Genomic DNA, 23,360 nt, shown 5'->3' on the forward strand with positions numbered 1-23,360 from the left:
ATATATATATGATATTATTGCTACACAAACCCCTCCTAAATGTGTCTGACTGTGTGTCTTACAGGACATGGTCTGCAGCAGAGAGCCCCCCCCTGGCAGGCAGAGCTCTGGGAGTGCTGGAAGTCCTTCTGCGAGCTCAGAGAGACTTTGAGTCTGACTTGTGTTTCAGTCTGAGGCCGGCCGTGCTGCAGGCGCTGCAGAGACACAGTTTGGAGAACATGGGACATGGACTCAGCCAGGGACACGCTGCACAGGGTGAGAGAGACACACCGGGAGAGAGAGAGACACAGGGAGAGAGAGACACACAGGGAGAGAGAGACACACAGGGAGAGAGAGACACACAGGGAGAGAGAGACACACAGGGAAAGAGAGACACACAGGGAGAGAGAGACACACAGGGAGAGAGAGACACACAGGGTGAGAGAGACACAGGGACACACAGGGAGAGAGAGACACACAGGGTGAGAGAGACACACAGGGAGAGAGACAGAGACACACAGGGTGAGAGAGACACACAGGGAGAGAGAGACACACAGGGAAAGAGAGACACACAGGGAGAGAGAGACACACAGGGTGAGAGAGACACACAGGGAGAGAGAGACACACAGGGAGAGAGACACACACAGGGAGAGAGAGACACACAGGGAGAGAGAGACACACAGGGTGAGAGAGACACACAGGGAGAGAGTTATATAAACACCTGTTGCATTCCTAGAGAAGAAATCTGTGCAGGGTTAAAAGCAAGTTTACCGTAATGGATAATACAAAAAAGACAAATATATATACAAATATGTATAGAGAGGCGAAGTCCCGCCCATCTCTACTTCCGACCCATGTGACCTTATACTGCCCCATTATACACCCAACCAAACTTCTTGTATGTGTAAACCTACTTGGTAATAAACCTCATTCTGATTCCGATAATGAATTTTAAAGTCAGTGAGGCAATGTTTTTATCAGGAACGCTTCACGGGGCGAACGCTTTTGATTTATTAGCAATTTATAGGCAATGCAGAGAAGAAGCACACAGCGTAAAACAGACCTGACAGTTTCATGCACCTGCAGCGCAGCGATGGGCTCTCTCGTTTGAAATTAATGTGCATAATCAGGGAGTTGTGAATATATTATGCGAGGTACTAACTTCCAAACGCATTGGGAATCATCACACCTTCACCACTGTACTGAACTAAACATCACATTACCAATGCATGCACACCGATATGCATAATCACACACACACACACACACACACACACACACACACACACACACACACACACACACACACACTTGTTGTCTCACACTGATCAAAGCCATTTCACTTTACGAGCTGACATCCTCATGGGCCATAAAAAAATCAAATGTTGTTTGTCTTTTGAAAGCTTAATATTCACCTTTAGTTTGCTGAGTCATAATCTTCAAGGAGTTATCTTTCTTTTATACTTCCTAATATACATATGTAATTATTCAAAACTCTTAGCAAAGTCCTTCACAGACACTAAAGCCTTGATAGCTTTCTGACTCTCAGGGCCACAGAATCCACCGCTGCTGTAATATATTCAGTTCATCACACAGAAGAATATCGGATGATTGAGCAGTGGTTATTCACAATCATAGTTCAAGATTAATGCCAACTGATTTAGTCTGACGCCCAGTTATATACCATTAAAACACAGAAACATTCATTTCCAGTTGATAGATAGAGGTCATTTTTTCAGTTTACTCCCCTGAGTTTAGTTTTTATAATGCGACAGACACTGTTTCTGCCTCAATGACAGCTTTTAATTTCATTATATCTTCCAATCAGTACAAGTTCAGGCACAAACACGTACACATTGTTCTAAGAAAGTCATCCTGTTGTGTTAAAGGTTATTTTTGGTTACATGTCCTTCCACTGAAATACCACCAGAATTCCAATTAGACTCATCAATTACATATTTAAAGGTCCCATGTCATGCTTTTCCGGTTATTACCCGTCCCCTTGTGTGTTATGTAGCTTCTGCATGTAAACGGTCTGCAAAGTCACAAACCCTCAAAGTACACCCTGTAGCGAGTAAAACTCTAACACAGAAAAGACCTGTCTATGCTGCCCCAGAACGCCTCGTTGGAGATTTCTCTTTTTCCATTGTTTTCTTCTTGGGTATAGTGACGTATTTGGGTATAGTGACGTATTTGGGTATAGTGACGTTACGTTACGTCCGCGGAGCCGTTACGTTAAGTCCGTGGATTGGTCCAAATTGACCAATCCGTGGACTTCCTCACACATACACACTCAATCTTTTCTCAGCTGCAGCTCCGCCGATTTCTCCACCCTGAGACGGCGGGACGCGGCGAGGCTGTGAGTTTGTGTGTGAGCACACACACAAACTCCCAGCCAGGCTGCGGGTGTGTGTGTGTGCTCGGGCTGGTTTCGGGCTGGGTTTAGCTGTGTCTCGCTGTCTCGCAGACGGCCACTGGGCTCACAGGGAGGGGGGGGGGGCAGGAGCTCCAACAAGCCGTTTAGGACAGAGAGTGAATAACACATACTATACAGAGATGCTGTATGAGAAACCAATGTGAGTTTGGAAAATTGCACATTGTAAATCTATTCTAGTAGACCACAACAATGGAATTATGATCCGTAGAAATGGCCGTGACATGGGACCTTTAACTCCCAGGTTTTGCTTCAAATTGTTTTAGTTTTTGGACCTTTGGCTTCGCTGTAAGCAGCTCACTGTCAGGTGCAAAGAAAAGGCTGAGGAGGCAGGATGAAACCTCTTCAATGTCTACTCTTCTCCCAACTTGTGATAAATAATATATATGAGTGTGAGTGACAGTGGGATTGAATACTGCCACTGAAACTTTCAAAATGTGTTCTGTTGGTGAACCAAAAAGCATTAATGTGGCAGTCACTTGTCCTCAAACCGAAATAAAAACAAAACTGAAAATGTAAATGCTCCCGAGGCAGCAGATAGCGAATATTACGCAGAATAATCCAATCCATTTTCCAGGCAATCATTTTGTTGGTTCGGTTTATTTCCACATTGAAATTATGAAAAGAACAATGGCTTTTAAGTCCTTTTATTGCCATGGTAAAATAACATCAGTTCTCCGCCTAAAAAGCTTCAAGAAAACGTGGTAATGTTGAAATATCTCTTTGGTTTTGTATGTATTGTGGGGGAAACTTCTGAAGCAATTGGGAGTCAGGACTCAAAGAGACACGATGGAGCTGGAGCTTTGATTGCAAACACTGACGGTTTATTTGGAGCTTCGGCCGGAGAATTCACAAGACATGTCACAGGGCCACGATCTGACCACAGGGTAGAGATGCCACAATCAATTCTGAAGAACCCCTCTGTAGTTCAACGTTTTAACTAGTTCAGAGTGTAATAATCAACATTCTTCAATAGATAGACTAAACAGCTGAGGACACTGAATCACATTTGGTGTCCCAAAACAATAACTATCTCTGACCGAGAGTTGCCCGGTCATAAACTGGCAACATCAACAAAATGCTAGGGCAGCCCCTCCTTAAAGGAAACCTATCATGCTATATTTAAATGATATATTGTAGGGCCATACCTATATAAGGTATATTTATACGTTTCTGTTTTCAAAATACCAAACAGATCATGCATTTTAGCCATGCCTCATTTCGCTCTATGTGCTGTTTGCTGTCTACGGGTCTGATTCTGCTGACCACGCCCCCCTGCAGGAGAGGGGAGACGTGCTCTGATCAGCTGCTGGGCTGTCAGAAGAGGGGGAGAAAAAGAGATCTCCGTCCTCCGTGTTTTATTATATAGAGTCGTTATTCATTTGTTTTAAAGCTCAATAAATAACAAAGAAGACCTTTGACCGGCACTTTTCTAATTTTGTCCGGAAGATTTAAATTTTAACGGACATCTTGACCGGTGAAAGTAACTGAAACTGAAACTCTGCCGCACGGTCCCCTCGTTCCTTGGAAGAGGCTGAGAGGTGGGTGTTTGTCATCTGCTGGTGGACTAACCGGAGAGAATTACAGTGCTTGCCTCGACGGGGAGGGATTGCATTGCAGCGTGAGCAAACGCTTGCCTCGGGGAGGGAGAAAGAAAGCCACAGCGGAGAATAAACAGAAGGGTAACCATGGTAACCAAGTCTTCTTCGCTGCTTTTGTGGCAGACTACAGCGCCACTTACAGGCCTGGCATATGTAATACAGCGTCTCCAGCACTTTCTAACGGCAATGGCCGTGGCTGTCTCCTCCTGATTGGAGGAGTTGGCCCAATAGCCGTAGCGCCACCGTCCTGACGTCAGTAAAGTGTTCAAATCTGGATCAGTTTTGATCAGATCCGTTGCAGCCCCTTTTTTAGAGATTTGGGTATGGAGGAAAATAGAGAGGGTTGTGTTTTCTGACACTTGGTGAGTTCCCTGGAACACCGGGGACACATATTCATGTATAAAAGACGTACAAAATCATTTCGCATGATAGGTCCCCTTTAAGGGAGATAGCGGCTGCCCTAGGCTGGGCATCTGCGTCAAGATGGGCGAAAGATGACATGCAGGGCATATTATTCCCTGACAAGTATCACAGCTTAAATACCTTATTTGTACATTTAAATTGAGATTTTAGGGATACATTCCTGGATTTCCTCACTTTATTTTATAAAAACATATTAATGCTCAATTCCAAACACTTAGTCTGACAACGCTACCAAATTAATTAGAGAATTGAGATAATGATATGGACATAACAATTGCGTTACAGCAGTGAAATATCTATAAAACAATTTGCATGGATTAATACGTCCATTTAGCACAATGTTCATTTTTTCAACCTAATGGAGGGCACTTAGTTTAATTATTCTCACATATTGGATAATTTGAAAGATTATTTGCGTGGATTTATGTTTGTTGGGTCATTTTACGAGCCAGGGTTTTATTTCTGATGGTTCTTGGAACTGTTTGAAGTGCGATCAATTACAAAGACGGTAATAAAGGCGGGTTAATTATGATCACATAAAGATTCTGCATATTTCTAATCCTCTGTCAGCAAACAAATTATGCAAAATGCTCCCAAAATGGTGACAATTCAACTATCAAGGACACTTATCACAGGGCAAACACAGAAAATGTCACTTTGGATTGAATTTATTTAAAGGACAGTTCATTGAACACCAATTAGGAATGCTCGACACGTCCGAAAAAACAACTACTGTATATCATTGTTTTATATGTTAAAGTGGCAAAAGTTGGGATTTTGTTCATCTGTTCTGCCAGGAAAAAGTCTCTTTTAAAACGTTTTAAATGGACCGAAGTAGGAACGCTTGTTGCTTCTGATTAATGTTGGAAGTGAAGAGCCATTAATCCTCCCAGCATCCTTTGTCATTACAGACAGTGGGAAATGAGATAGTTGTTTATGTAGTTAATTCACCCAGTTGGAGTATAAGTGATGAGGATAAATAGTAGGGATGCTCCGATCGCCAATTTTGGGGCCGATCGCCGGAATCAGTATCGGCCGATACCGATCGCCGATCGAGTGGGCGGGGCCTATGGGGATCTTCCATTTAAAGTGATGTTTAAAACTCAGTTAATGGGGCTCATTCACTGGAGCTTCCACAAACAACAACCAACATAACATTATTCAAGTTTACATTAACTTTGGATAATAACACGGGAGAAATGAGCGGAAGCGCTCTCTTTTCCTCTCTCCCCTCTCTCTCTCTCCCCTGACAGCCCGTCAGTATCTCATGCAGCTCGCTGATCCAGTAATGAGTGACCCGACAGTGAAGAATAAATATATGTATAACTAGTTTAGTTTGTTCCAGAGGTAGATTAAATAGCTAAGTGTGTTAGGTCTAACTCTTAGTGTGTGTTCTGCTCCGCTCACCGGTCCGTCACAGCGGGTGGAGCTGCAGGATTTCTGCTGCACACACACGTTGCATACCGCTATTTTACTGTCATTTTCGGACACCTTAAAATACTGCCAGACTGGTGAAGCCATTTTGGCGAGCTTGTTTTGCCGCGCACAGAGAAAAGTGTCATGTATTTTACGTCATAATTTTACGTCATGCGATCTGCTCTCGCGATCGGCATTTTTAGAGAGCACCGATCGATCGGCAGAGAGTGAGTATCGGCCGATATCGATCGGCTTCTGATGAGCGAAGGCAGCGGGAAGGGGTGTAGTGGTGGATCAGGTCGGTAAGGTAGGGGGGGGGGGGCCTGGTTATTGAGAACTTTGTGTGTTAGCAGAAGGATTTTGAAGTGTATTAGTTTACGGACAGGAAGCCAGTGCAGGTTTTGAAGGACGGGGGTGATGTGGTCTCTGGAGCGGGTGTGGGTTAGAATAAAAATAAAACCAAATGATTTATACAAACATAAGAAGTTTAAATGTGCAATAAAAAGATACAAAACGATATTGTACAATACATAACAACACTACACAACAATATAAACAACAACAAATATGTAAAATTGTGTGTAACAAAATATGCAGTGCCATCTACAAGCAATAATACTGATCATGTCATCACAATCGATTTGCTTAAAGTTAATGAATGTTAGAAAAGCAGATGAGAACGAAACATGACAGACTTTAAAAACATTAACATGTCTCTAAACTTTTGAAAGAACATCCATAATATTCATCTGTTTGGAGGAGCCTGTGACCTAAGATTTTCGTTGTCATAACTACACTGTAGCTATGACAACAAAAGCCTTGAAAATGAAAAGCAAATATGCCCCAAAAGCTGAGTTTTAATTACTTTTCCTTAATTTTTTGGATGTTTATTTGATTCTCGATAAAATTGCTGCCTGTCCACATCAAGCCGGACATGAACGCTCTCCCATGGTTCATTTCTTCAGACATACTGCCCGTCCCTGCCTTTATATCAAGGATTCAAGGCTTTCATTGTCATGTGTGCATAGCTACAGTGTAGTTATGACAATGAAAATCTTAGGTCACAGGCTCCTCCAACAGTGCAACACAATAAAACAGATAAAATAGTGCAAGTAAATAAAATGAAATAGAATATAGTAGAAATAGTGCAGAATAGTCAATATACAGTAATTGGAATATTTATATATATAAGTTGCAAACAGATGAATGTTATGGATGTTCTTTCAATAGTTCAGGTGTTTAACAGTCTGATGGCCTGTGGGATGAAACTGTCCCTGAGTCTGGTGGTTTTCGACCTGATATCTGGTGCTTTTTGGTGGAATCGTGTGGCAGATGGTGTTATAATATCTATAAACTGGCCCAGGTTAATGAGCGCAGCTGAAGGGCAAAACCCCAGAGAGCCAGCTGGGGAAACTCTAACTGTTGCTGCGGTACAACCGTCTCCGACTCCGCTCATCTCCCGCCCTTTGGGGATCACAGGCCGTTATCCGTGCACATGCTCCAGTTAAATCCACTGTAATTTGCATTAATATAAACTTTATATTAGGCTGTAATGCAGCGGCGTCCCAAGGGGACACGTTTTAATATGATGCACTGCAGGGGTGAAGGAAGTATGTAGATGACTGCTCTCTTTTCCACCCCTTACTCTCATGGATCGGGAATATTGTTATTTAAATTAGGCATTGTCTTTTTTTTATATTTCTGAGGAAGATGTGCTTCATCTTCCTGTCTCCTGTTGATACTCAGCTTGTTAGAGAAATTCAATATCAATGTTTCAGTGTCAGTTTGAGCAATGTTACCAATAGATTAGTGCAGTGATGGCTTATTTTTCTAATGGTTAGCATTGCGAGGGCTCCCGTAACAAAAAGCCAATGAGATTTCTTTGTTTTTTTTTGTAATATTGCAGAAAATAAACTCCATGGGAAACATGTATTGATGATATTTTGTTCAGCAGGATAATCTCCACATATTAACACCACTTGTAAGATTCTTAAGTAATTAACAAACTACATCACGGTCCCATGGATTCCCATCACCACAGCTAATCTCAGTCTCTGGGTGTTTCTCAATCTCGAGTACGCTTGCTTGGTAGCACATGTCTTCCGAGCGTCTTGCTTCAGAAGCGAGGCAAGAATACTTCCTAGCCTCGGAAATTGAAGAATGGAACAGGCGAGCAAGTGTGCAGGTGTGCGTCATACGAGAGGCCCCACCACAGATTTGGGGAAATTGGTCCGTGCGCAAAGCATTGTGGGGATTTTAAGACCGCGGAGTCTACACATGTGCAGCCTCGAAATGTCTCCAAACGAAGTACTCCGGGCTCGGTAGATTTCCAAGTATGCTGGACATTGGAACAGTACTTCGGCGGCACTCGATGACGTAGTATGCTTGAAATAGTGGCTCTGGAGCAGCTTTACTCGCGATTGAGAAACACCCACTGTGTCTCATGACGACGTTTAGTAGTTTCATTAGAAGTCTCTTATACTATATATAAATATTTATCGTCAGATAGTTTATAGATTTTTTATCTTCACGGTCAACTTGTATATTCTTACTTTTTAATGCTGTTTTATTTCTATTTTTGAATAGTTTATTTATACTCTTTTAATTTCTACTTATGTGCAATGCCTTGTTTTTTATGTTGCTGCAACGCAAACATTTCCCAATTTGGGATCAATAAATTACATCCTATCTTATCTTATCCCAGCCTTCAATTCTTAGTCTACAGACTTAATAAAATATCTTTGTGTGGTACCGTTCCTCTTAAAAATCACACCGTGGTCATTTTAAACATATCTTTAAATAATCATATGTGACAGTATTGATTACAAAATGAATAATCAATCCAACGTCTTGAATCGTAACCTAATTTGAATCAGAATACCTTTATTAGTCCCACAGAAGGGAAATGTACATACAGATGTCATTAAAACTCACAATGAGTTATTATTCCCTAAATCATGCAGCCCTAATGTCTCCCTTTCTCTCTCTTGGATCTTCTTCTCATCTGTATTGACGGTTGTGTCTTCCTCTCTCTGTTCATCAGTGAACTCGCTCCCTCTGCTGCTGAAGCTGCTCTGCGTGATGCAGGCCAGCGACCCGCCTTCATCCTCCTCTGACAGCAGCAAGATGGACGGCGTGCACTTCAAGCTGCTGTATCACGGTGAGGTCACACTGAGCGTAACTCCCCACAGCCCTTATCTATTAGCATACACAAACACACAGAGTTTACATTACTCTGCATAATCAAACACATGCCCTACTTTAGAGGCAGGTGCTTCTTCAACACCTTCAGGATGTGTCTCCCTCACATAGGCAGGAACATCAAATTGGGTTTTGTGGCAGGTTGCTGCACTTGAGAATGAAATAAAAATAAAAACAAAAAAAAAGCTTTTTTCGGTAAAGCCACGCTCGCATTGCAGATGAGAGACAGATGGACTTTGAATTGGAATAAACAAAAAAATAATCATCCTCCTACTCGGAGTGAAAATGATATATTTTGGGCTTTTTTGCTTCTGCCATTATTGCGGTCTTGTGTGTGTGCAGACTGTCACTCCAGTTGACACGGGGTGTTTCTCAATCGCGAGTAAAGCTGTTTCAGAGCCACTATTTCAAGCATACTACGTCATCGAGTGCCGCCGAAGTACTGTTCCAATCTCCAGCATACTTGGAAATCTACCGACCCCGGCGTACTTCGTTAGGACAAATATTGAGGCTGCACATGAGTAGACTCCGCGGTCTTAAAATCCCCACAATGGTTTGCGCACGGACCAATTTCCCCAAATCTGTGGCGGAAAATGTAAGGCGGGGCCTCTCGTATGACGCACACCTGCACACTTGCTCGCCTGCTCACACTCTTCGTTTTCCGAATGCTAGGAAGTATTCTTGCCTCGCTTCTGAAGCAAGACGCTCGGAAGACTTGTGCTACCAAGCAAGCATACTCGCGATTGAGAAACACCCAGGGACAACGTCAGCTAACTAGTGCCCACTGCCCACCAGCCACGCCCCGATACATGGGGTCACGCCAATCACAACGCTTTGATGCGTTCAAGTGCATTATTCTGGCACAGGAAGATTATGTTATAGGACATTAACAATAAAACAGAATATCGTTGTTCTATTTTTAGACACATCTCGCGATCGACTGGTTGGGCACCCCTGATTTAGAGAATTCGAATGGCACTTATCATGGCTGCCACTGACGTACTTCCGGGTCATTTCACTCCGTTAGGAAGGTTCCTAAGCTAAACGGACTATTCGACCGCAACCCAGGGGCTCTGTCTCCTTTGTGTTTGGACCTGGACCTTTGAACGACCAGCAGCTTTACCTCTGAGGATCTCAGGGTGCGGGACGAGGCATAGGGCTTTAAAAGGTCAGATAAATAACTTGGGGCGATGCCTCTCAAGGCCTTGAAACTAAGTCAGCAATAAAATCTTAAAATGGATTCTCAAAGCAACAGATACGACACATGACGTGTACATCACAATAAACACAGTGGTGTATTAGCAGTGAGATATCAATGCTGAATTTAAAGCGTTATAGACTCATCTAGTAAAAGACACATCTCTATTCCTGTACTCCCCCTTAATTGAATGCATCACTTGTTTTTGATTAAATATTCTTATCAGCGGGGGATTGCTCGTGGCTGATCTGCAAACGCTGCTCAGACATATCTGGATAATTAAACCTTTTAGCGTAATATGATAGGAGTCACATTGACTTTTTTTGCCTTGATGTCGGCACCCATCATCCCCTCTGACTTGTCTTTTTTCCCCGCATCTGTGGAGCATCATTCTGTGTGTGTAGTTATATTTTCCAGCTCCTCATCCATGACATTTTCACCGCCGGATCAGATTAATTAAGTCCTCTCTGACAGGTGGGAGGCTTGGCGTGTCAGGCGGTAAATTAGCGAAGCTCGTAGCGTTACTTTTGACATGCGTTAGAGAGATAACATATTAAGTGAGTCGTAACATTTGAATGTGGGTGTGTGTGTGTGTGTGTGTGTGTGTGTGTGTGTGTGTGTGTGTGTGTGTGTGTGTGTGTGTGTGTGTGTGTGTGTGTGTGTCAGTGAACAGAGGTGAGAAGTAGTGGAGTACAAATACTTTGTTAATGTACTTAAGTACTATTTTCTGGTATCAGTACTTTACTCCACGACTTTTACTTTGACTTCTTACATTACTTCTACTTCTTACATGTTGAACCCAGATACCTGTACTTTCTACTTCTTACATGTTGAACTCAAATACCTGTACTTTCTACTTCTTACATGTTGAACACAAATACCTGTACTTTCTACTTCTTACATGTTGAACCCAAATACCTGTACTTTCTACTTCTTACATTTTCCAAACAGGCTGGTTCCTTTAGTTTGAATGTGTGTTTGGTGGCGTGATCATTATTCTTTAGAGTCATTGCGTGCCTATTGATTTGAACACGATCCGTGTATCCATCATTTCCTGGTCTTCTCTAAAGAAGAGGGACCAATGAAAACGTTGTCATGTTGCCGTTGTTCAGCATGGAAACATTCATTAGCTAACAATGACATTATTGTTCTATTAATATAAAGGGAGGTCAGGTACTCTTTAAAACAGCTGCTAGTTATGGGTACTTTTTACTGAAGTACATTTCAAAGCCCTCTTTACTTTTACTTGAGTAAAGAAGTTTAGTCAGTACTTCTACTTTTACCAGAGTATTTTTAAACACGAGTATCTGTACTTCTACTTGAGTAAAGGATGTGAGTACTTTTGCCATCTCTGTCAGTGAGTAATTTAGCAGGGAGGCTGAAGCCCAGCGACACAGAGAGCCTGCTTCCCGCCCTCAGCTTCCTGTACTGCTGCCTGAGCCTGTCCCCGGCACACTGCACCGACAGAGGTGAGACACACTTCCTGTCTCTACATCTCCTCTCGTGTGTTTTCCTCCCCCCCCCCCCCCCCCCCCCCCCTCTCCCAAAGTTACATCTTTCACACACTCTGCCTCCTCACCCTCTGCCTGTTTCTCTCTCCTCCGTGTCTTTTCTTCTGACCTCTTCTGACAACAGGGAGAGGATGACCTAGACAAGCTGACACCTACTGTATATATTTACATAATATGTACACACAGGAAGTGGCTCAGTCCTGCACATTGTCTTACTCTAGGGGTGCACAATATGGCGAAATATGGACTATTGCAATGTCCAAATAGCAAAGGCAAAACAATTGTAGTTGTATTGTTATTGTATTGTAATGCTGCAAACGGTGTTCCACAAAATGAATAAAGAATATTCAAAAAAAGATAATTGCAATTTCCTCCATATTATGCAGTGAAGTTGGAGAGATTCTCACACATGTTGTGTTGTGACCAGAGTTTCCGTTAGAATTTTCTTTTTGCCGGTCAACATGTCCGTTAAAGTTTAAATCTTCCGGACAAAATAAGAAAAGTGCCGGTCAAGGGTCTTCTTTGTTATTTATTGAGCTTTAAAACAAATTGATATGATTCGATATTAAACAAACTAATTATAGTAGATTAACTACATTATTCAAAAGTGTACAGTAATTTACAAAAACACGGGAATAGAGAGAAGAGCGCTCTCTCCTTCTCCTGACAGCCCGTCAGTATCATGCAGCTCGCGGATCCAATAATGAGTGACCCGACAGTAAAACTAAACATATCTATAACTAGTTTAGGTAGTTTGAGAGGTAATTAAAATAGCTACGTGTGATATTCTAACCTGAAGTGTGTGTTTTGCTCCGCTCATGATCTCTCTCTCTCTCCCGTCAGATTAGACTTCACTCGCGTTTATGTCCATATCGATTAGTTCTAGCTAATGATATGACTACCTGCTTATCAAGACACCTAAACAATAAGTGTCGCTATGCAACCGGGTGAGGCCACAAAGTATAGCGCAGCATTATGCATTTGTTTACATGCCCACCGGAACCCCGAGGCATTACCAACAGATCAACGCACAATCAACCCATACAGGACATCTCTTTCTCCACATTGAGTGTTAGACATCAGAATTTACTCTTCTTGTCTGTCACATACTATTCTGTCACATACTCTTCTTGTCTGTCACATACTCTTCTTGTCTGTCACATACTCTTCTTGTCTGTCACATACTAATCTTGTCTGTCACATAAGTGGCGCAACTGATGCGGTATTGTGCTAAGGGGAAATTATTTTGACCGGAGAGATTTGGATTTGCCGGTCTTCAGCATATTTTACCGGTCATAGTCCGCACTCACACACACACACACACACACACACACACACACACACACACACACACACACACACACACACACACACACACACACACACACAGAAGGGGGATATTGCTCTAAGGTGAGAAGAGTGGCCAGAGAACAGGGATGCCATTGGGAAGCAAAGCTAATTATGCCCCAAGAATATTACCTAAATGCTTCTGCCGTATTGTACCTACATTAACCATCTGCTTCATTATCACTAGTGGTGAGTTTGAGGATGAAAAGTCCTCCAGCTTCAGGCTAGAAGTCGATTAAACTGACGGTGAATATAAGAGTAACACAATCCTCTATCTCAAGGCAAAGAGAAAGATATTACCACGTTAAATTATGCGTAATTAAATAATTATATTACTTACAAGGGACCAGGTTGGCTGCCAGTGTACTGTATATAACCCCAATGTTATGCAAATTATATCTCCCTTTATTCCATTAATTTTCGCTTCAGGTTACATTCATTTCTTATCAAAAGATATCTGTACCATGCACGTGTGTGTGTGTGTGTGTGTGTGTGTGTGTGTGTGTGTGATTTTGCTTGATCTGTTTTAAATTTAACAAGTGTATCAATTTGTAATGTTTCAAAGTCCTCAAAGCCACCACAAAGACAAAAATGAAAGTGTGTAGTTGTGTGTGCGCACCATGCAGTTTTGCAGACCAACTGCTATTCACACACACACACACACACTGACATACAAGCACAGATCCCATCAAAGTGTAATGACACGCTTCCTTCTCCTCCCCAGCTGTCTCCGTGCTGCTCTCCAACAGCGGCCTGATGGACCAGCTGCAGACAGTCCTCTCTTCCTCCTCCTCCTCCTCTTCCTTACTTGCTCCATCAGCCTGTCCTCCCTCAGCCCTGCTGTGCTGCAGCCACCTCCTCCTGTCCTCCCTTATTACCTTGCAACGCGTTCACTCGTCTCAGGTACGCCACAGCTCTGCTTTGTTCTTATCACAACTTCTGCAATGAATTTATCAAAGTCAAGGGCAAATCACAGGACTTACCGTGAAATAGAGCATGGCTTCAGATCACTGTTTTTCATCTTCTGGACTGGACGTCTAACTGCATTTTGTTTTCTCGGTACTTGTTCTCTTTGCAATGACAATAAAGTGGAATCTAATCTAAGCTAAAACATCATGTCCGGGGAGATTTCAATGGAAAGTACAACTCACGGATGTTTAAAGAGAAGTGGATACACTGTTGGAGACGAGGCAAACACGTTACAAAGGCCCAATACACTTCCATTAGGAGAAACTTGCGGCAGTTTAAAAAACAATGCAATAAAACCTACCTACCTTACCTCAAGTCTACATTTTATTGGCTTTTTTTAACATTAGGGGCGTTCACACCAAGTACTTTTCCCACAATGTGAACACATGGATCCTTCCTATATTATTTCTAATCTGCTGTAAGATAGCTAACGTAGATTACCTAGTCATTTCAAATATAATGACAAAACACTTATCATTTTGAAACAGACTAACTCTGCATGCGCACTTTAGTTTTTCTTAAGCCCCGCCCCCACATCCACTTAGTCACAAATTACCCAAAATTAATGTAAAGGGAAAATAACACTCTTTTAGTACAATTTACAACTTGTAGGACCTAATGATTTAAATAAGGGCTTTTCAATTCTTCGTACTGGGTAGTTAGTTTAACCTAAACGCTGTTTTAAAGACTTGTCTTTCCCAATATAAATCAACAGGAAAAAAATGTTTTTTGGGCCCAATGATGTCAATTAAAGGTAGGGTAGGTAAGCATGGAGAAACCAGCTCGAGTGCGCTAGAATTTGAAAGTACGCAGCCGAAAAAAATCTGCCCCTTCCTTCAGACTTCCTTACAGAGCCCCTCCTCCAACACACACGAACGCGCACATGACCAATGAGGGCACGAGATAAGATTGTGCACGAGATGGAAGGCTGACAGGCAGGTAGGCCATCCAGTTATTTTAGCCGGGCCAGCTCAGATGATTGGTCGTGCTTTTTACAGTACCACGGCTTCCACAGTCAAAGCATTTAAGATATTCATTGCTATCGGGATGTTAAGAGCATTCCATGGAATATAACAAAAAGTGTTTCTGAAGTGAATTACCTACCCCACCTTTAACTATCACAGAAGTTGCCGTACCACCGTTTGGCCACTTGCTTCAGCGCCTGGTTCTCTTCATGGGGGCCTATTAAAACTAGTTAGCATGGGAAATCTAAATAAAGTAAGACATCACCAAGGCATGTCTTTCGTTATATTAAAAATACGCTATTAAAAATACGCTATTTTTAATATAACAGTCCCGTCTAGAGTCATTATGCAAGGTCAGGCTGTAACTCTTAACACAAAGAATTTCCCTCAGCTCTAGGCTTTATATTATCATATTAAATAAAACCTGATAAAAACTATTTGTAAAACAATCCAGAAGGCCTGTCTGGCTCATAACATTTTAATTAAGGCATGCTGCTGCCAACATGAAATCAAGCGCTGTTTAATCTCTGTTCTGCAGAGAGATTCCCAACAGAAACACTGATTAAGATTCTTGTTATTCTTCATTACTTAAGGTCCAAAAGAGCATCAGTTGGAGTCTGGACGAAGCTGTGCAGCGACTCCTCGTTCAGAAACGAAACACGGACAATCTCTCGCTGGGTAACACACTCAGGATTTCATTTGATGATTGTTTTTGTAAGACTTCAAAGCGTGTGTGTGTAACCTGAGAAGTGATTTTCCCTCGTCTAATCTGTGTGTGCTCAGCTCATGTTTTCTCCCATTACCTGTGTTGTGCTTTCCTCTTAATGTCTTTTTCGCTTCAAGTTCTCGTTATTTTCTCTATACAGCGAGGTAGTGATGGTTACATTACATTTCATTTGGCTGACGCTTTTATCCAAAGCGACTTACAATAAATGCATTCGACCAAGAAGATACAAACTTGAAGAAAACAGAATCATATAAGTACATCAGGTTTCATAGAGACAAACCATTTCAAGTGCTACTCAACTAGCTTTAGATAAGCCAGTCCTTTGTTAGTATATAAGTGCTTTGATAGTATGTAAGTGCTTAGTTAGTATGTAAGTGCTTTGATAGCAATTCTTTGTTATTATATAAGTGCTTTGTTAGTAATTCTTTGTTAGTATGTAAGTGCTTTGTTAGTATATAAGTGCTTTGTTAGTATGTAAGTGCTTTGTTAGCAATTCTTTGTTAGTATGTCAGTGCTTTGTTAGTATGTCAGTGCTTTGTTAGTATGTAAGTGCTTAGTTAGTATGTCAGTGCTTTGTTAGTATGTAAGTGCTTTGTTAGTATGTAAGTGCTTAGTTAGTATGTAAGTGCTTAGTTAGTATGTCAGTGCTTTGTTAGTATGTCAGTGCTTTGTTAGTATGTCAGTGCTTTGTTAGTATGTAAGTGCTTAGTTAGTATGTAAGTGCTTTGTTAGTATGTCAGTGCTTTGTTAGTATGTCAGTGCTTTGTTAGTATGTAAGTGCTTTGTTAGTATGTAAGTGCTTTGTTAGTATGTAAGTGCTTAGTTAGTATGTCAGTGCTTTGTTAGTATGTCAGTGCTTTGTTAGTATGTAAGTGCTTTGTTAGTATGTCAGTGCTTTGTTAGTATGTCAGTGCTTTGTTAGTATGTAAGTGCTTTGTTAGTATGTAAGTGCTTTGTTAGTATGTAAGTGCTTTGTTAGTATGTCAGTGCTTTGTTAGTATGTAAGTGCTTTGTTAGTATGTCAGTGCTTTGTTAGTATGTCAGTGCTTTGTTAGTATGTCAGTGCTTTGTTAGTATGTCAGTGCTTTGTTAGTATGTAAGTGCTTTGTTAGTATGTAAGTGCTTTGTTAGTATGTAAGTGCTTTGTTAGTATGTCAGTGCTTTGTTAGTATGTAAGTGCTTTGTTAGTATGTCAGTGCTTTGTTAGTATGTCAGTGCTTTGTTAGTATGTAAGTGCTTTGTTAGTATGTCAGTGCTTTGTTAGTATGTAAGTGCTTTGTTAGTATGTCAGTGCTTTGTTAGTATGTAAGTGCTTTGTTAATATGTAAGTGCTTTGTTAGTATGTAAGTGCTTTGTTAGTATGTCAGTGCGTTGTTAGTAATTCTTTGTTAGTATGTAAGTGCTTTGTTAGTATGTAAGTGCTTTGTTAGTATATAAGTGCGTTGTTAGTAATTCTTTGTTAGTATGTAAGTGCTTTGTTAGTATGTAAGTGCTTTGTTAGCAATTCTTTGTTAGTATGTAAGTGCTTTGTTAGTATGTAAGTGCTTTGTTAGTATGTAAGTGCTTTGTTAGTATGTAAGTGCGTTGTTAGCAATTCTTTGTTAGTATGTAAGTGCTTTGTTAGTATGTAAGTGCTTTGTTAGTATGTAAGTGCTTTGTTAGTATGTAAGTGCTTTGTTGCTTGTTAGTATGTAAGTGCTTTGTTAGTATGTAAGTGCTTAGTTAGTATGTAAGTGCTTAGTTAGTATGTAAGTGCTTTGTTAGTATGTAAGTGCTTTGTTAGTATGTAAGTGCTTAGTTAGTATGTAAGTGCTTAGTTAGTATGTAAGTGCTTTGTTAGTATGTAAGTGCTTAGTTAGTATGTAAGTGCTTTGTTAGTATGTAAGTGCTTTGTTAGTATGTAAGTGCTTTGTTAGTATGTAAGTGCTTTGTTAGTATATAAGTGCTTTGTTAGTATATAAGTGCTTTGTTAGTATGTAAGTGCTTAGTTAGTATGTAAGTGCTTAGTTAGTATGTAAGTGCTTTGTTAGTATGTAAGTGCTTTGTTAGTATATAAGTGCTTTGTTAGTATGTAAGTGCTTAGTTAGTATGTAAGTGCTTAGTTAGTATGTAAGTGCTTAGTTAGTATGTAAGTGCTTTGTTAGTATATAAGTGCTTAGTTAGTATGTCAGTGCTTAGTTAGTATGTAAGTGCTTTGTTAGTATGTAAGTGCTTAGTTAGTATGTAAGTGCTTAGTTAGTATGTAAGTGCTTAGTTAGTATGTAAGTGCTTAGTTAGTATGTAAGTGCTTAGTTAGTATGTAAGTGCTTTGTTAGTATGTAAGTGCTTAGTTAGTATGTCAGTGCTTAGTTAGTATGTAAGTGCTTTGTTAGTATGTAAGTGCTTAGTTAGTATGTAAGTGCTTAGTTAATATGTAAGTGCTTAGTTAGTATGTAAGTGCTTAGTTAGTATGTCAGTGCTTAGTTAGTATATAAGTGCTTTGTTAGTATATAAGTGCTTAGTTAGTATGTCAGTGCTTAGTTAGTATGTAAGTGCTTAGTTAGTATGTAAGTGCTTAGTTAGTATGTCAGTGCTTAGTTAGTATATAAGTGCTTTGTTAGTATATAAGTGCTTAGTTAGTATGTCAGTGCTTAGTTAGTATGTAAGTGCTTTGTTAGTATGTAAGTGCTTAGTTAGTATGTAAGTGCTTAGTTAGTATGTAAGTGCTTAGTTAGTATGTAAGTGCTTAGTTAGTATGTAAGTGCTTTGTTAGTATGTAAGTGCTTAGTTAGTATGTAAGTGCTTAGTTAGTATGTAAGTGCTTAGTTAGTATGTAAGTGCTTAGTTAGTATGTAAGTGCTTTGTTAGTATGTCAGTGCTTAGTTAGTATGTAAGTGCTTAGTTAGTATGTCAGTGCTTAGTTAGTATGTAAGTGCTTAGTTAGTATGTAAGTGCTTAGTTAGTATGTAAGTGCTTTGTTAGTATGTCAGTGCTTAGTTAGTATGTCAGTGCTTAGTTAGTATGTAAGTGCTTAGTTAGTATGTAAGTGCTTAGTTAGTATGTAAGTGCTTTGTTAGTATATAAGTGCTTTGTTAGTATGTCAGTGCTTAGTTAGTATGTAAGTGCTTAGTTAGTATGTAAGTGCTTTGTTAGTATATAAGTGCTTAGTTAGTATGTCAGTGCTTAGTTAGTATGTAAGTGCTTTGTTAGTATGTAAGTGCTTTGTTAGTATGTAAGTGCTTTGTTAGTATGTAAGTGCTTAGTTAGTATGTAAGTGCTTTGTTAGTATATAAGTGCTTTGTTAGTATGTCAGTGCTTAGTTAGTATGTAAGTGCTTAGTTAGTATATAAGTGCTTAGTTAGTATGTCAGTGCTTAGTTAGTATGTAAGTGCTTTGTTAGTATGTAAGTGCTTAGTTAGTATGTAAGTGCTTTGTTAGTATATAAGTGCTTAGTTAGTATGTCAGTGCTTAGTTAGTATGTAAGTGCTTTGTTAGTATGTAAGTGCTTTGTTAGTATGTAAGTGCTTTGTTAGTATGTCAGTGCTTAGTTAGTATGTCAGTGCTTAGTTAGTATGTAAGTGCTTAGTTAGTATGTAAGTGCTTAGTTAGTATGTAAGTGCTTTGTTAGTATATAAGTGCTTTGTTAGTATGTCAGTGCTTAGTTAGTATGTAAGTGCTTAGTTAGTATGTAAGTGCTTTGTTAGTATATAAGTGCTTTGTTAGTATGTCAGTGCTTTGTTAGTATGTAAGTGCTTTGTTAATATGTAAGTGCTTTGTTAGTATGTAAGTGCTTTGTTAGTATGTCAGTGCTTTGTTAGTATGTAAGTGCTTTGTTAATATGTAAGTGCTTTGTTAGTATGTAAGTGCTTTGTTAGTATGTCAGTGCTTTGTTAGTATGTCAGTGCTTAGTTAGTATGTAAGTGCTTAGTTAGTATGTAAGTGCTTTGTTAGTATGTAAGTGCTTTGTTAGTATGTCAGTGCTTAGTTAGTATGTAAGTGCTTTGTTAGTATGTCAGTGCTTAGTTAGTATGTAAGTGCTTTGTTAGTATGTAAGTGCTTAGTTAGTATGTCAGTGCTTAGTTAGTATGTAAGTGCTTAGTTAGTATGTAAGTGCTTTGTTAGTATGTAAGTGCTTAGTTAGTATGTAAGTGCTTTGTTAGTATGTAAGTGCTTTGTTAGTATGTCAGTGCTTAGTTAGTATGTAAGTGCTTAGTTAGTATGTCAGTGCTTAGTTAGTATGTAAGTGCTTTGTTAATATGTAAGTGCTTATTAGTATGTAAGTGCTTAGTTAGTATGTAAGTGCTTTGTTAGTATGTAAGTGCTTTGTTAGTATGTCAGTGCTTTGTTAGTATGTAAGTGCTTTGTTAGTATGTAAGTGCTTAGTTAGTATGTAAGTGCTTTTTATTTAGTTTTTATTTTTTTTCATTTTTTTCATTGTATTGCTCGAAGTGGAGTCGAAAGAGATGAGTTTTCAGTCTGCGCCGGAAGATGGAAAAGCTTTCTGATGTCAATGGGGAGCTCATTCCACCACTTTGGTTTTCTGTCTCCAGTCAGTGTTAGACATGGAGCTTGAGCCGATTCCTCCGCTTTCTTTATCGTTTTTCATTAACATGCGATTCATGGTTGATGTTCGATCAATTTACATTGGAAGTCAGAACTGGGAGTGACGTAATCAGTAGCACGGAAAAATATGGACGCTCGCAGGAAAGTAGTTTGTCATTTTTAGCACTCACCTCAGATTAGCCGCTGTTAGCAATACCGGTTGATAACTAAGCTTTATTTTGTGAATGCAAACACCGAAGCAACGTATCCACAGATAGAAAAATGTTATATTATCAAAGTATACTCTCAATGTTCTTATGCAGATACTCCATTTTGGTGATAAGATAAAGATAAGAAGTACTTTATTGATTTGGGAAATGTTTGTGTTGCATCAGCGTAAAACGAGACATGGCATTGTACGATAAAAATGAAAAGACTAGAAATAAACAAGAAAGTAGAAAATATACATGTTGAATTACAAATGTACAGTAACAAAATATAAAGCAAGTTATTATATATATACATAACTATGTGAGGCATGGAATATTAAATATTATATATATATTAATGATCTTGGGTATGGTGAGGTATCTCTGAGTCAGACCTCATGGGGCGTTCAAGTTGACATTTCCGACTGGGAACTCTGATACTCCTACTTCCCGGTACAACTGAAACGAACTATAACATCCGCTCTGGAAGGAACTTGATAGTGTGATTAATTTGCTTTTAACACGTCAAGGTTTCCAGATTAATCGAGATTGTTAACCTGTTAGCGTTGACAGTCCAATTTGTTACATTTAAGCAGGTACCGTCTGTCCCTGTTTCGTCCTCAGCGCAGCTAACCAAACCCTGGGATGAATTTCTCACTCTCTCATTACATTACATGTTACTTGTTAGACGCTTTTATCCAAAGCGACTTACATACTCAATACTGTGGACCAGTGGTTCTCAACTGGTGGGTCGCGACCCAAAAGTGGGTCGCGGACCCGTTTCAAGTGGGTCGCGGATGTGTGAGTGAAGAAAAAAAAGTTGAAAAAAAAAATTGGAATTTTTTTTTTTTTTTTTTTTGGAAAAAATGCAAACTTTTATTTTGAAGGACCGATTTTCTAACGCTGTGCATGCAGTAGGCGTTGGACTGGAAGTACCGGAGACAACCACTGCTGTGGACAATCCCCACAGGAGCAACTTGGGGTGAAGTGTCTCAGGGACACAACGACATGCTGACTGCAATGGGGTTTGAACCTGTGACCCCCTGATCCCAACACCAATGCACTAACCCACTGCGCCACATGCCTCCCATTACATGAAGTGACCCACATGCCACTGCAGCGCTCAGAGACAGATCATCCGGCTGCTCCCTGTGTGTGTCTGTCAGCTGGATAAGTGGCCTGTCAGGCTGCTGTGATGTATCTCCTCTCCTCACCCCAGCTCTCCTCCCTCTCTTCTGCTGCCGCTAATTGAGTTGTCCCTCCCTCGGAGAGCTGTAATCTCAGAGTACGTGGCATCGAGTGCAAGTCAGATGGCTGGCAGTTGGGATCCCTTTGGGTTTTAGCGATTTATTTTGGTCTGTGTCTCTTTGTTTATATCCATCTCCATCACTCTTTTGGTTCCTGGACCTTTCTTTAACCCCGTCCCTCACTTAGACTCTTTCTGTCACGTACCAGCACAAAAACTGCCCTCAATTCCTTTCAGCCGCTACCTCTTGCTTCTCTTTCCCCCTGCTACTTGCTTTTAGCATCTTCTATTTCAAAAACATAGTACACTCTGGTTCTCTTGTGGCCTTGCCCTTCACATGTATTTGCTTTCTCCTTTTCTATGGAGCTAAATCAATCAAACAATTCTGAGATCTGTGAAAAGATTGGAAACACACAAAAAAAGATTTTGAACTCAAATATCAAAATATCTATTGGGGGAGAGAAAAAAATTCCTCTGGATGGGACTTTGTGATGTTAGGTTTTGCAGACCATTTACATGCACTAAAACCTATATACTTACATTTTAAACATAGCCTTCAGTTAGAGCTTGCATGTTATGGTATTGGTTTGAATGTTTTATGTATTTGTATTGTCTTTTGTTGTATCTTATTTTATTTGTTTTATTTCTATCTTGTCTTATGTTGCTGTAACTCCATCATATCAAATCAAATCAAATCAAGTTTTATTTATATAGCACATTTTTAAACGATTTTTGGTCGAGCCAAAGTGCTGTACATATAATAAAAATACCCTACAGTAAAGACACTTTACAGCAAATACAACAGCACAGTTTGTTCAGAATATCAGTATGAGAAAAAACGACACCCTCTGTCCTTAGACCCTCACATCGTACAAGGAAAAACTTCCAGAGAAAAACCCACATTTCAGAGGGAAAAATGGGAGAAACCTCATATATATATATATATAACATATACAATGTTGTTGTATGTTTTTAATCTGTAAAGCCCACTGAGACAAACGTGTTTTGTGATATTGGGCTATACAAATAAAGTTTGATTTGATTTGATATAACACACTACAGCAGCGGTTTCCAACCTTAGGGCAACCTTGGCGGCCCACCTGCATTGCAAGTGGGCCGCCAAATAATTAGCAAAATATTATGATTTGTGTGGAAACAATTCATTATTAAGATTTTTTATTTTATTTTAACCTCTTAACCTTTCTTGATCCTCCTTAGCAACGGTCATTACAGTCCTTGACAGCGGTCTGTTCTACTGGATTAACAACGTGTCACATGTTCTGAATTGACCAATCAGAACTTTATTTACCCTCCGTATTGAGTGCCACAGTGACGCGTCCTAAAACCCGGAAGTAAACTCCACGTTTTGTTCATTCGGTTTTAGGACGCGTCACTGTGGCACTCTATTGTTTATGGTTGAATGTGGGCTGCGAACATTTTTTAGATTCTTAAGTGGGCCCTGAGTTGATTAGGTTGGGAACCGCTGCACTACAGGAAAGGAAAAACCCCTAAAAGCATAATAGAGTGAATCATTATGAATAAAACTATTCAAGCCAAGGTGAAAAGACCAATCACAACTTGAACTTTCAGATCAAAACTTTACTAAACCAGAT

The 23,360-nt window shown here is 40.1% G+C and overlaps 1 protein-coding gene across 1 annotated transcript in view; it reads left to right on the forward strand.

Moving 5' to 3' along the window:
* LOC117493072 (meiosis inhibitor protein 1-like) overlaps positions 1–23,360 on the forward strand; it is a 125,154-nt gene that overhangs the window by 82,090 nt on the left and 19,704 nt on the right. The window contains 7 exon segments of the mRNA XM_034143462.1: positions 65–85; positions 87–255; positions 5,858–5,860; positions 8,897–9,013; positions 11,611–11,721; positions 13,835–14,013; positions 15,638–15,722. Of these exon segments, the coding sequence (XP_033999353.1) occupies positions 65–85; positions 87–255; positions 5,858–5,860; positions 8,897–9,013; positions 11,611–11,721; positions 13,835–14,013; positions 15,638–15,722 (685 nt within the window).

Source organism: Trematomus bernacchii, unplaced genomic scaffold (assembly GCF_902827165.1).
Source record: "Trematomus bernacchii unplaced genomic scaffold, fTreBer1.1, whole genome shotgun sequence".
NCBI classification, from domain to species: domain Eukaryota; kingdom Metazoa; phylum Chordata; class Actinopteri; order Perciformes; family Nototheniidae; genus Trematomus; species Trematomus bernacchii.